The 14252-nt window shown below is 42.2% G+C and overlaps 1 protein-coding gene across 1 annotated transcript in view; it reads left to right on the top strand.

The window, feature by feature from the left end:
- Map3k7cl (MAP3K7 C-terminal like) overlaps positions 1 to 14252 on the top strand; it is a 57016-nt gene that overhangs the window by 22809 nt on the left and 19955 nt on the right. The window contains 1 exon segment of the mRNA XM_055614836.1: positions 6550 to 6611. Coding sequence (XP_055470811.1) covers positions 6550 to 6611 — 62 coding nt within the window.

Below are 14252 nucleotides of genomic sequence, written 5' to 3' on the forward strand. Positions count from 1 at the left end.
ACATGCTGCGCTTGATGCCAATGAGCTGAGTAAACCAAAACTCTTTGAGAGAAAAAGGACAAATGATGGAATTAGCAAAATGACAGTGACAATAACAGGGAATAGAATAGTGCTTCTACGAAACATACAACTTGCTGTAAGCCAAAACAAGTCCCTCTCTGCAGAGCAGAGCATTGGTATACATGTGTGGTGGCACACAGTCAAGGCTCTGGGGCGGCTATTAACGACAGAGCGACAACAGTGAATGGATGTCCTGCTAGCTTGTCAGCAGTCCCATCGCATCCGCCTCTCTAGTTGTACGTCGGTTCTATGGCTCTGAAAATCCAGCGCGTACTTCAGAGTTCACATATGGCATTTAGTAATCAGGAAGCTAAACTTTAAAATGTCTTTTTATGTGGCATAAAATTGTGATGTTCTGACAAGAGCTGGGGCATCTCAAAAAAACAAAAAATACCCTTAAGTTTCTCTTGACAATAATGTTGTGTGAGCCATCTTCGCTTTAAATAAAACTACTTAAAAAGCTTTCCTATATGAGTCCAAATTTTCAGATAACATTTCATGAAGGGTTTGCTTTGGTGGGGAAATGAACGAGCAATACTTCTTCAATTCAGTTTTAAAGGAAGAAAGTAAATCCTAAGACCTGAGGCACTGGCTGAGCCTGGGAACCCCTCCCCTGTCAGGGTAGAAGTGAGTAAGCTGAGATGGTGACCTTGACCCACACAATTCTCTTTGCTTTGGACGAGAATGTCCCCAACCACATATGCGTATACACATCTGCACACACACATCTGCCTCGTCTTCATGCATTGCTTGTGTTTATGGTGAGGAGAAACGGAAGAGAAACTCAAGTGTATCAAGAGCACATCCTTGTTACTGATTAGTTCCTAGAGGTGATGCTTCCGGCTAAGTGACTGACATGTGGGTTTCTTCATCAATAATAAGACTCTGAAACAAGTTCCTCTGCTCATTCTCAGAAAGAAAACCAAGTCTCAAAGAAATGACCAATTATTCACATTCACCATTAAGGTGGACCTACAGTTCACACACAGGCCTGTGCTACTGACATTGTTCCCTGGCAGTGTGCTAGGCAGTTGTGAGCTCTCACAGGCAAACAGTTTCCAGGAAAGCTTGTGCGTCACCCTCAGGCCAGAAGCCTTCTTGAGTATCACTTTATCCTCGGTAGCCTGCAGAACACCTCCAGCTCACCAGTGCACAGAGGTCATGCCGCAAGCTGTAGGTACCAGCTTCATGCCACCTGGGGGCGGGGGATGCGCAGGACAAGACAAAAATGCAGGACTCCTTACTCACATAGGTAGACACCTCGGTAAGGCACTAAAGCAAGTGTGGCTCATCTGGTCTTCTAACTCTTTGTGACTGTAATGATCACAGGTATATGGAACCATTATGACTGAAGAAAGTAGTGTTCTTATGTATGAATGTATGTATTATGAATGTATGAATGTATGTATGTATGTATGTATGTATGTATGTATGTATGTATGTATGTATATATGTATGTTTGTATCTTGAACAGAGCCAGCCAGGTGTGCTGGCTCATGTGTTTAATCCCTGCATGTGGGAGGCAGAAGCAAAAGGATCTCTGTGTTTGAGGTCAGCCTTGTCTTCATAGAGTGGCCCAGTAAGAAAAATAAAAAAACAAACGAACAACCCCCCCCCCCCAACAACCAACAACAACAACAAAAAAACCAGAGACAGAAGCTTTCTCTGTCCCTGGAGCTCATTATATAGGCCAGCCTGGCCTCAGAGTCACAGAACTCAAACTGCCTCTTAGTGCTGCTGCACCCAGCATTTCGCGTTTTTTAGATTTTTGGTTTTTTATTCTATGTATATGGGTATTTTGCCATCATGTGTATCTGTGCATTATGTGTAGGTTAGGTGCCAAAGGAGCTCAGAAGAGGGCGTTGGATCTCCTGGCACAAGAGTTTTCCCCGGAACTAGAGTTACAGGTGTTTGAGAACCGCCATGTAGGCAGTGGGGACTGAGTCCAGGTTCCCTGAGAAAGCAGCCAGGGCTTTTAACCACTGAGCCATCTCTCAGCCCCAGTCTTTTCTTTTTGATGTACGATATGTTGTGTTGTATTGTTGTTGTTACTGTGTGTGTGTTTGTGTTTGTGGTGTTATATGTGAATGTTAGCTTCTGTGTGTGCAGGTATGTGTTTGGGTACATATGTATGCATGTGTTAGTATGGAGGACAGCAATAGAGAGTAAGTGTCTTTCTCTACTGTTTTCCACCTTTTATTCTCTTAGTTTTCCACACTCCAGTTACATCTCTGATGAAAGCAGTACATTTGGGGGAATAATTGACCCCAAATCCAATAGAAATAGTGCTCAATCAGGAAAATGTTTAGGACAGCAGTTCTCGAATGTTGGTTTCCAGAACTACTTGCTAGAGTTTTCACCTCTTTCACTTGAAACAAAATAAAAACATATGTAATAATGAAGTTTCAGAATACATTGCTTTAACATACAAAGCTGAAATTTTCCCAATATGATGGCCACCTTTTATTCTAAGTTTCATGACATTTTGATATTAAAACATTTTCTCTGATGCATAGGGAAACGAAGAATGCACAGTAATTGTTTTTGAATCGTCTTCACAAACTAGATAAAAACTTGCATTGCTGTTTAAGGCGTGGCTTCCAATGTTTCAGGAGAATTTATCCTGGTGTATGAAATGTAAGTCTGGTAAGTCATTGGCCTGAAGGTGAATGGCACAGTGGTCCAACGGAAAGAACCCCGGGCCAGGAGATACCTCATCTCACAAGACCACTAGTCATCGCACTTTAGAGAACTCTTTTCCTTCTTATAACTTGGTCCTTATTCCACTCTCGGTGGACTGAGCCAGATGCTCACTCAGCCCCTTTACTTCAGCCTTCTGCTCTTACTCAGGTGGAGTAGCTAATTCTTGATAACGGTGGGGCTGTAGCTTACAGTCTCGGCGAATCTTGTTTATCTGCTTCGTGGAAAACATAGATAAGATGGTTTAAGGGAATCCAAAAGCACAATGCCCTTGAAAGTCAGCTGACAGCTGCTCAATAGATGCTGAAATGAGCCCCTCATAGAATGTGCTGGGATGTGTCCGGGTGGCTGGAATGCCAACAAGAGAGTTCTATCTTAAGGATCGTGTTGGCTTAGTCGCATCATGAGTGCCCTACAGGCAGTAAACATCTGTTTACGAGATTTTCCCTCTCTTTTTCCACTCTGTTCTTTGTGTATTTTATCCTTGCTGGAGAGATAGCTCAGTGGTTAGGAGCACTGCCTGCTCTTCCAGAGGACCTGGGTTCAATTCCCAGCACCCACATGGTGGTTCACAACCATCTGCAATGCTAGCCTCAGGAGATCAGGTGCCCTCTTCTGGCTTCTGTGGGCACGAGGCATGTGTATAGCACAGAGACATACATGGAGGTAAAACGCCCCAGACACAAAATAGGAAGGTGTGTTTAAAAACATTTTTAAAAAGAAAAAAGAAATTATTAGGGCAGATTTTAGTTGGTTTTTCTCTTGGGTTGTACTGAGGATATTTCCAGGCCCTTGTGCATGTTAGATGAGAAGTCCATAGCCTTTGTCTGGTCTGAGACATTCACAGTGCTTTCATATTCTTATCTCAACACAATAAAACCCAGGATAAAGTGATTCTTCAGTCCAGCACAGAGTCTGAGTCCCTACTGTGCACATGATAGACAATAAGTAGCTGACACTTAAATCGTAATAAAAATGCAGTTATTTATTTTGGGAATCTTGCCCCATTATAAATGTATCTAGTATATATACTATACTGTTCTTTTTCTATTAGAAAAAAAATAGTGATTTAATATGCCCAGGGGCCTCTTGGTATAGCTATCGTACAGTTCGGTGTGTGCTTCTTAAGTGCCATAATAAACTTGACCGCTCTCAGGGACTCTGATCCATTATGGTAGTGGAAATGCTTTACAACTATCTGGCCAAATGTTTGTGGAACAGCTGTGCCACTACTCTGCCTGAGTCATTTTCCTTCTTTCCTCTTGGCCCAGTCCTGTGATTCATCATTCTGCTTTTAGAATATTTGCCTATTTTTAAAACCAGTCAAAGAAGGCAGCCACTGTTTAAAAGTAAACACCCCTTACACCAACACGGGGTAGCTTTGTAAGCAGCTTCTCAAACGCTGAAATTTCTGGCAGGCCAGGCTGCCAGCTGAAGCAGATGGCACGGAGCAGGAGATGCCGGTTGGCTTTCAGAGCTGGTAGACTCCTTGCATCTGTCTTCGTTTTTTCTTGTTTCCACTGCTATTTCCTGCTTGGGTTAATCCAGCTCGATCCGTTCTGAAGCAGAATTCTTGCTTTCATTCTGCTCATCTGTAAAACATCCATTATGTCCAGTAGACTTTCCTTTCAGTCGAAGACTTCCATTTGCAAGGGTTCATTCATCCACATTTTAACTTCATGCTCACATGTGTCTCAGCACGGTGTGATGGTATAAAGGCCCTGATTTCTACGTTACCTCATGTGTTCTGTGTCCCAGCAGGTAATTGCTGTTTACAATGTGTGAGTGCAGCTTGTGGATAACTACCCTCCATTTTTTCTCAAATAATGGAGCAATGAGTGTGATGTACAGCACATCATAAGGAAGGCGTAAATTTCAGGAAGCCCTGATCTTTATTCTCAGTATCCTCTAAAATTCTATGATGCCCTGTCTGTGTTTGTACTCTACGGAAGTGGTTTCTCTTTCCAAGGGCCTCCTCATCTGTGGTCATCATGGTTGGGATGCCAAAGTATAATATGTTCCTGTTTACTGTGCCAAATCCCCCTGGCTTTGGACCTGATGAGCTCAAACACTCACAATGTGTAGGCTTTTGAAAATGCACTGCAGTAAATGAAATGCCCTGAAGACCCCAGTCAGTCTTACACACTTCATAACAGTGTGTCGGTAGTGATTCTTTCATCCAGTCTCTTTGCTGATGATGGTGTGGGATTGAGACAGCCACAGTAACTAGCTAGAATTTGCTCTTTCTATTTGATAGGAAGCAAGCGTTCAAAGGGCACAAACTTCGATGAAGCCTGTGTTTAGGATTACCAGTGAACCCTGGATATCCACTGGCCAGCAAAGCTTCAGTTACACATTTTAAGTTCAGTTTTGGTGATATATTGCCATTATTTTAGGTCACTTTTAAGTGGTAAATATTTCAATACTATTGACCAAAATATACCGATGACTATTAAGTGACCTGACCCCTGAGCTGTTGGTGGTTGTCTTCCATGCCTTCAAAGAGCTGAAATCTCCCAGAAGGCACGATGTTCTGCATATTTACTATATATTTTTTGGACCATGCTGTCAGCGAGCTGGCCTTGGGTATTTGTGAGGTTTGTATCTGGATTCATCCAAGGGTAGGAAACACTTATAATCATGCGTGTACTTAAATGACACAGATTTCTTCTCAGTCCTTAACCTGGACTATTTCCAGAGCAACCACACTGTATTGTTAAGAGTTACCTAGAGCTGGGCAAGGTGGTGAATGCCTTTAATTCCAGCACTCAGGGAAGCAGAGGCAGGCAGATCGATGTGAGTTCCAGGCTAGCCTTGTCTGCAAAGCAAGTCCAGGACAGTCAAAGATACACAGAGAAAGCCTGTCTCAAAAAAACCAAAGCAAGCAAACATATACACAAACAAAAAAATTACCTAGAGATGAAAGTGTGAGTATCCATTTAAGTTATATGTAAATGCTACATTTCATATGAGTGACTTGAGTTTAGCGTCCTCAGATTTTTATCCATGAATGGTCATGGAAATAAATCTCAGTGGATACCAACCATGACTCTTTTTGTCTCTTTGTTGTGTATGCATGCATGAATTAAAATGAACATTAATTGATTTTTATCAGTGAATTTTATTATATTAGTGAGAAATTTAAAACTAGTGTATTTCCTTGTTTTGTTTTGACTTGAAATGGCTTTGGTTTTAAGTGTGTGTGGTGTGCATCAAAAGCCTATGGTTAATCAAACTGCTTATGTGTTTGTCAGTTGTGTGGGCTCAGGCTCATTCGGAAACACAGCTGTGGATGCTGCCCCAGGTTGGTACTGTTGCCTAACACAGTGGGAGAGATTCCCTGTTTGGGCTGCTGGCTGTTACCCACAGCAACCTGCAGTGAGGGCTGGAGAGCTGTTTGTACATGGTGGCTTGTGACAGAGGAAAGGGTAAAACGATTTAAGTGAAGCTGCTGTTTGCCATGCATGTCCTTCTGCAACGTTGGGGTTTTTCTGGCCACCCTGTTAGCACATTGTTAAAGCACTTTTGTGCAGATCATAGTTTTTGGTTTGGGCTAATGTGACAGTGTTATGTAGCCCCTTTCAATTGGAGAGCTACCGGAGTAGACATTCGAGGATGGACACACACACACACACACACACACACACACACACACACACACACACACTTTTAAAAACTTTGTGTCAGGCCAACCAAGCTCTCTTAGTGCTTTCATGCATACAGAAGATGATCAGGGATGCTCATGATACACAGGGCATGCTGGGTAATCACTGTGTTTTCATGTTTTAGATGATACACCATCTGAAGATGCCATTCCTTTGGTCTTCCCAGAATTAGAGCAGCAGCTCCAGGTAAGGATTCTGCAAGTATATGCCTGCTTTCCTATCGTGCCCCAGATACAGTGATCCAGGAGATGGCTAAGTGGAAAATAAGCATTGATACACAGGTTAGAGGGATTCTAGGTCATAAACATTTGCATTTGTGGAGCTCCGAGGTCAGACAGAAGCAGTTACAGAAGGTCTCCCGGTTACCCAGCTATGATAGCTGAGCTTTAAATGTTCAGAGTCAAGTAGCTCTAGTCGAGAATGTGTTTTGCCCCACTTTAGTTTGCTATGATATCTCCTAACCATCGGACTGTCTACCACTTTTGAACCTTGTTTTGTCAGATTCCCTAGAACTGCGGTTACAGATGGTTGTGAGATGCCATGTTGTTACAGGGAAATTGAACCTCGGGCTGCTAGAAGAGCAGCCAGTTCTCTTAGCTGCTGGCGTAGCACCTCAGAACCAACACAGAGCCACCCAGACACATCCTGGACTCTTGCAGGAGCCAAAAGTCCTCACCTCTGCAGCACACATGGGTGTCATCATTTCCTTTCAGTAACTAGCCTGCTAAAGATTGCTTAGCGGGCGGGAGAGCTGGTGGTTACCACACCGCTAAAGTCTGTGGCTTTACAATCCTGAAGATGCTCTCTCCAGATATCAGGCTGTTCCTGTCCCTCTGTTCCTTCCACCCGCTCTAAGAAGACTCTTCAGCCAGGTTCTCTGGAGGCTGACTCAAATCACACTTCTTTTACTCCCACACTGGTCCAGCATCTTTTCAGTATTCAGTATTCCGTCTCTCCAGGCTCCCCCTTTTTTTTCTGTTTTGCTCCCACCACAAATCACATTCCTGAGGTGCTAACCTCCAGGGTTTGTCGATACATGTTCTGCCAGTGGTATAGTAGGGACTGTGAAAGGAATATATTCCCTTTTATCATGCTGTCGTCTCAAAGCTGTTTTATTGTCATGGCAATTAGATGAAAACAGGGGTCACTATGTTTTGAAAATAAATCAGTCAATTCAGGTTCTTATTCCCCCATGAAATTATAAATAATGACTTCGTTCTCTCTCTCTCTCTCTCTCTCTCTCTCTCTCTGTGTGTGTGTGTGTGTGTGTGTTGGAAAAACCATTTTTCTTCCAGAGCTTGTGGTACAGTCTCTATAGAGCAGTCAGAGTACCCCAGTGATTATCCCGATAATTTTCTATGAGAGCTTCATGAAGTCCATTTGAATTTTATAGCTTTAATTCTATTTGACATATATTAGAAATTAAATCTGTTTAATTATTTTATTCCAGTGAGAAACTTCTATCTTTATTGATCTTTAATGAGGTAGGCATCATGGTTGCTGCTGTAGGGGTTTCAATTTTCTCCTTCAGTGTGGTTATGCCATTACCTCTTCCTAGACAGAGAAGATATCGCTAGTCTCAGAACAAAACATGCCCAAGTAAATCTGTGTTTATGGAGGGAGAGATGAGACTGGCTTTGTTATTAACACTTAACAGTTGTCAAGACTTTTGGTTTGAACTCCCTCTGTCTAGAGCTATTGCTTATAATCTTTATTCTCCATGGCAGGGTGTGAGTGCCAAAAATGGAAAACCAAAAACCAAACCAACTACAACAACAAAAACCAAGACAGTGAGGGCTGAGGAGGAAAGAGCACGCTCCTGTTCCCGGGCTCAGGCACACACGTGAGCCATCCTACATCAGACAGTTCTGTATTAAAAAAGAAACCACCCTTACACGGAACAGGCCTTCCTTACAGTCAGCCTTGAGTTCCAGTTTGTAATTCTCATTATTGAGTATCATAATCCACCATGGGAAAATAAACTCTAGTTAGAAAGAAGAGTCTTGTGGGTGTCACTACTCAGGAGACCTAAAACATTGCCAAGTGAAGAACAAACGATGCCAGCTGCTACTAGGTTCCACCTCTGCATACTGACTCTGAGGCAGGCAAGGGCCATTTCGCTCCATGTGATCTTACTTGGTTCTTGCTATAATTATAGAAGCTAACTGTTCTGTCTCCACTTTATACGTGAGAAACTTGAGGTCAAAGTTTCGTCTAAATCAATTCGCTGATCTCTTTCTCTTAGTGCTTTTTGTGGAGCACATGGCCTGTTTAAATTAGTTTGATAAATCGGGATTTGTTTTGCTTCAAGGTTGGCAAGGTTACCAGGATGTAGTTCTAGAACCGCCTTGTAAAACTTATTGGAACTTTCTTATATCTCTTGCACATTCCTTGGTAATTTATAAAGCATGGCTATGCAATATCTTTTTGGTAGATACTCTATCATCAATTTCTTTTTCTGTTGCTTTGCCAAGAATGTGGACATGTTTGAACATGCAATTCATGGTGCTTCTATTTTCACAGAAGCCAAAAAAAGCCTTGGGCAAGAATAGCAATGACAAACCTATCTCTTGATATCTCTATTAATGCAAAATCGTGGTTCAGAGACCTCAGGGTAAGGTACAATGAAGTGAACATTGCTTTGCAATGTTCATTTCTAGGCTTCGAGCCTCTGCTAAGGAGCAGATGGGAGGCTAATTTTACACTCCTTTCTTGGGACTAAGTTTTCAAAACCCTTGTGAGTATCAAGAGTGATATTTGGTACAGCAGGTTTAGATTATATAATTAGAAGAAAAGGTGAAATTCTATGTCCACTACTTCAAGGGTGAATGAAAAATTACTACTTTTCTCTTTTCTTTAGGGAAAAGTAGTTTTCTTCTATTTGTAAAGGTGTTAACAGACTTCTGTCTTTTCTCTATTCAGAAGGAATCTCCCAAGGCAAAGCCAAGTTCATCTTTCAGCTGCAGTGGAAGAGCTGTGTTTTAGTCATTATGGCTTGCCTCACTCTCTTCAGCTAATTAACCTGTCTCACACTGTGGAGGGAATGAAGTATGGTAAAGAGGAGCCCTAAGAAAGTACTTGGGAAACATTGTGACATAAATAGTTACATAAATAGTCTTCAACATAAATAGTCTTTCTTGGTGAAGTTCTTGATTGAACAAAATATTTAGGATTAAGTGATTTCTTTCTTTCTTTTCTTTATTTTTTATTTATTTATTTATTTTACTATTTCTTTATTTATTACGTGTGTAAAGAAAAACCAAAGATGCGTGCCTCCACATTCTGGGCTACAGACAAAGGTTTGGATGTTCTCTTTATCAGGTCAAGGCACTTGGAAAACAATGATCTTAAAGAGAAAAGAAAGAAAGAAAGAAAAAAGGACGAATTGAGCAATAGCTTCAAAGCCTTCTAAAGCCCTCTCGTCTGGTGGGGGGGGAGCGGTGACAGTGACAGGTGTCTCCCTGGTACACACTGAACTTGCCCTTTCTCAGACAGAGTCCTGTAAGTTCAGAATCTGATGTCACGTCTACAAATAAACAATTTCACAGTTTCACTGGAGTATCATAATATATCATTATCCGTACAGCCTCAGTTTCAGCTGAGAGTCATAATATATGGTTATCCAGGCAGCCTCTCCAGAAACTTCTTAAGTGCTTGCCTCGGTGTAGCCTTTGACATCTGGGAAATGAAAACGTTGAAAGATGAAGTGAGCCTATCTCCCCCGAATTCTGCTACTATGACATCTTCAATACTCTCCTGGAACTGTGGTCAGGAAAGGCTGAGGGGAGGGAATACTGCTGAAAATGGCCAGTAGCTCTCATCTCTTTCTGGTCCACACACAAATAAAAGTGTCTTAGAGTTATCCTTTGGCTTTCATAGCCATTCAGAAAAAAAAATAAGTACACACACACACACACACACACACACACACACACACACACGTGAGAAAGAGAGAGACAGAAAGACTATGTGTTTTGGAGCTTTACAAACGTAATTTTTTGAAAGTCCAGTCAATCAGTCAGTGGTTATAAGGAAAAAAGTCTGAGAATTCTTTAATTACATTGCTCTTTGATAGTCTCTGGATCAACAGAGAGGACACAAATGTATTTTACTCCAAGCTGAATCATGTGTAAGTTTCACAGTGTAAATTCCAGCGCTTACTAGTACTATAATGTAGGTGTTGTAGAAGTGTCTGTTACTATAATATTTTTTCAAATCCCTAACGTCCCAACATAGTAAAAATTTGAATGACCATAGTTGGATGTACTCTAGAATGTCCTTGCTCCAGTATGGACTAGTTTTCTCCTCTTAGTTTCAGCGGACTATGCTTGTTAATTTTGAGAGACATTAAAATGGAGTGTAATCTCTATTCTCTGCCCAAATAGTTAATCCCGAGAATCAAGAAATAAATACGAACTTCACTCAACCACTGTAGAATGTTTGGCTTCCTAAATATATCTTCTGTGTGGGAAGCTGGGGTCGGAGAATTCAGTTCTTGTGTTTTTGGAAGTGAACAGGGCCAGTAGTTTCTGAAGTAGCCAAGCAGAAAACGGAAATGCTTAAGCCGGCGTTGTCCCTTGCTAAGGGGTGCTTGGCAGCCCGCTTTCTCACGGGCTCACTTCCAAAGGATGCAATACACTTCTGGAGGCTGTGAGCACATGGCTGAGATAGCGCGGTGTGGTTCAAGCCGCATTCTTGAACAGGAGCCTGCGGTTTGGTTTCTCTCTTACTTCATCATGTTAATTTAGTCCTGGTGATTGGACTGGATACCAGAGGCTTCCCGACTCTGCGGTGTAATTTAAAGCCTTCGTAAGCTCCATCTTCTCAGGAAAAGGGGTGAAGAGGAAGTCACTGCCCTAGGCTCTGACCTCATCCAAGCCCCACTCTGTGCCTTGGAAAACAGTGTCCCAAAGTTGAGGCTTGGAGACAGCTTTATTTACCAGGAAGATACCTTCACATGGAGTGAGACTAAAAGACAGTTTCTGTGAAAACATACAATCTTAAACAATTACTTTGGGGCCGGGCGGGCGGCATACTACCAGAGACTGAACCCTGGGCCTCCCGATAGCTAGGCTAGGGCTCTGCAGTCACTGACTGTTTCCCAGGCTGCTCTAGGATGTTGGGAATATCCTTATCTTATCATTGCTCACTATTTGGGGATTCAGTCCTGTTGGAATCAGCCTCAATCCTTTGACAGGAGTGTGGAGTAAGGGCATCTAGGTGCAGGAAGTGAGGCATGATAATGAGGGGGTTACAAGGGCCCTGTCTCCTGATGTAAGAAGAAAGCACAAACATGACATTTGTTTACTGCTCCCTACATCCAGTATGGGATTTAGTGGAAATCTCTCTAACAGAAATCATTAAAATCAAGTATCAGGAATAAAACCACCGTTATCTTTACTGTTGTTTTGATTGTTCTTGCTTTGTTTTGTTTTTTGAAATAGTCTTATGATGGAGCAGTTTGTTGCTGAGCTCAGTAAATAGCTGGAGATTGATTTTGATCTGTTGGTTCTCTGCCTTTCAAGTACTGGGATTCGAGGAGTGCGCCATACCTGGAAGACACTGTTACTTTTACTCCCAAAAATTAATGGTTTCTCTCTAGCTATACCAGGAATTCTCCTAGATTATACATTGGTTTTCAATTTGAACATGTGTTAAGCAGGCTCACAAACTAATTAAATCATACATGCCTGGGTTTAAATGTTCCATTACTTAACCCTACTGGTAGTTTTGTTTTTTGCTTTTGTTTTTTTTTAAATTGATTGATTGATTGATTGATTAATAACAAGCTCTGGCAAGCTTTCACAAAATCCTTTTCTGGTTTACTTTTCTCCAGTGTGTGCTGGCATGCTTCTAATGATGTGAGAATGGCTTGGATCAGCGACAGCCATCATGCTCATTCTGTACTATTTTCCATGTGCTGTGTTCAGTTCAATATCCTTGCCACTGGAGTGATGGACACCAGTTTTAGCCAAAACGACATAATATTCTGTGTCAGAGCTCCTCAAAGCTGGGCATTTGGCAAGGATGAGTAATTTCCCTCGCCTCCATCTGTCTTCAGAGTCATAAATTTTCCAGTTTTCACAAGTTGAAACTTGGAATTGATCAGCTTCAAAGACCTTTTCATCTTTTTTTTTTTTTCAGATGCCATGTTTTGCCTTGGTCTGGGATGGCCCTCAACCAAGAGCTGGTAGCTCTGTTGTTAAGCTATAAATCATGTGTGTATGCTTGGCTGTTAGGGATGTATTTCCTCAGGTGGAATTTTAATTTATCGAACATCAGCTCCTCTTTTGAGGAACATTAAGAAGGTCAGAATGAGCTGCTATCTTGAGAGCCTAAGAGCAGTACACACCTACCATAAAGCAATAGAGGGGCTGGAGTTGGAGCTCAGTTGGTACCCTGCTTACATAATACAGCCCCAGGGTCAGTCCCCAAGACAGCATACGCCAGGCATGCTGGTACACAGAGGTAGGAGCAGAAACTCAGGGTCATCCTCAGCTACCTAGTAAGTTTAGGGCCTACTTGATGACATAAGAACCTGTTTTAAAAAACATGGCAATGGGTAGTATTAGGATGCACAGGTTAGCATATCATTATCCTAAATTATATTTGTTATAAAACTTTGAAGTCTTATTGCTTGGAATTTCTTCTGGGACGCAAACCCCAGGCACAGAAACAAATTCTTCAATGAATTTGCTGTAGAAAAAAAAATAGGTTTCATTATGGCATTTTCATCTGTGTATACAATATGCTTTGATTATATTTGCACATACCTCAAATGCCCTCACCTGTCCCTCCCCGCCTCCCACAGGCTTCCTTCTTTCACAGTACACGTCTTAAAATTTCTACAGTTAACAGATGTCAGTTAGCCAGACACACTGGTGTATATATGCAATTCCAGCTGATTATGGGGCTGACACTTGAGGAGACAGGTGTTAGGGCCACCTAGACTCCATAGTGAACTTAATGCAAGTTGCGTAATTTAGCAAGATCTTGTCCAAAAAGAAAAAAAAAGGCCCAGAGATGTCACGCAGTGGTAGCATGCTAAAGTGCAAATAAAAACAATGAAAGAAAAGGGGTGGAGGGGGGTGCTGGGGCAATGGGTCAGCACTTTGGAACAATGTCTTCTCTTCTAGAGGGTGGGGGTTCCGTTACCCAGATCCACATGGCAGCTCAGAACAGTCTGTAACTCTGGTTCTAGGTGATCTGACACCTTCTGGCATCTGAGAGCATGCATGTGGTCCACGTATATGAACACAAGCAAAACACTCATACTCAAATACCTACAAAACACAAAAGCAAAGTCATGGGAAATAATCCCACTTACTAAAAAGAATTGCAAGGTGCCAAGCAAAGGAAGGAGGAGGGAGGAGTCCCCCATCACCTGAAGAAAGTGCACTTGGGATTTTCAGTTTTGACCAGCAGTTGTCCATGTTTATTCTCTCGGATGCAGAGCCCATACACAGGACTTTAGATTGGTTTGGCTACGGCATGAAGTAGCAGCTGGATTAGAGGCTCAGGTACTTGCAGGTGGCAAGCGATGTGCTGAATCCTGCTTGAACGGAGCGTGGCTTCTGTGGTGTTTATGAGGACAGGAGGGCGAAATGTGTGATCTATTGGCTGCCAGTGGGCAGATCCTTTAACAGGGCACAGATGATTTAGAAGCTTGGCTCTGGAGCCTGGGGTATGCTACTATCATTCCACTGACTGTTAGAGTTGATAACTTGCCAGTGTAACAGGTGAAAATTGGTGAGTGGGTTGAGATTCTGGGACACAGACTGGAGGAGCCAGGAGTTCCGAATTCCTTTGGCAAGGGCTTCACCTCCT

Source organism: Psammomys obesus, unplaced genomic scaffold (genome assembly GCF_907164565.1).
Source record: "Psammomys obesus unplaced genomic scaffold, mPsaObe1.curated_primary_1811, whole genome shotgun sequence".
NCBI classification, from domain to species: Eukaryota; Metazoa; Chordata; class Mammalia; order Rodentia; family Muridae; genus Psammomys; species Psammomys obesus.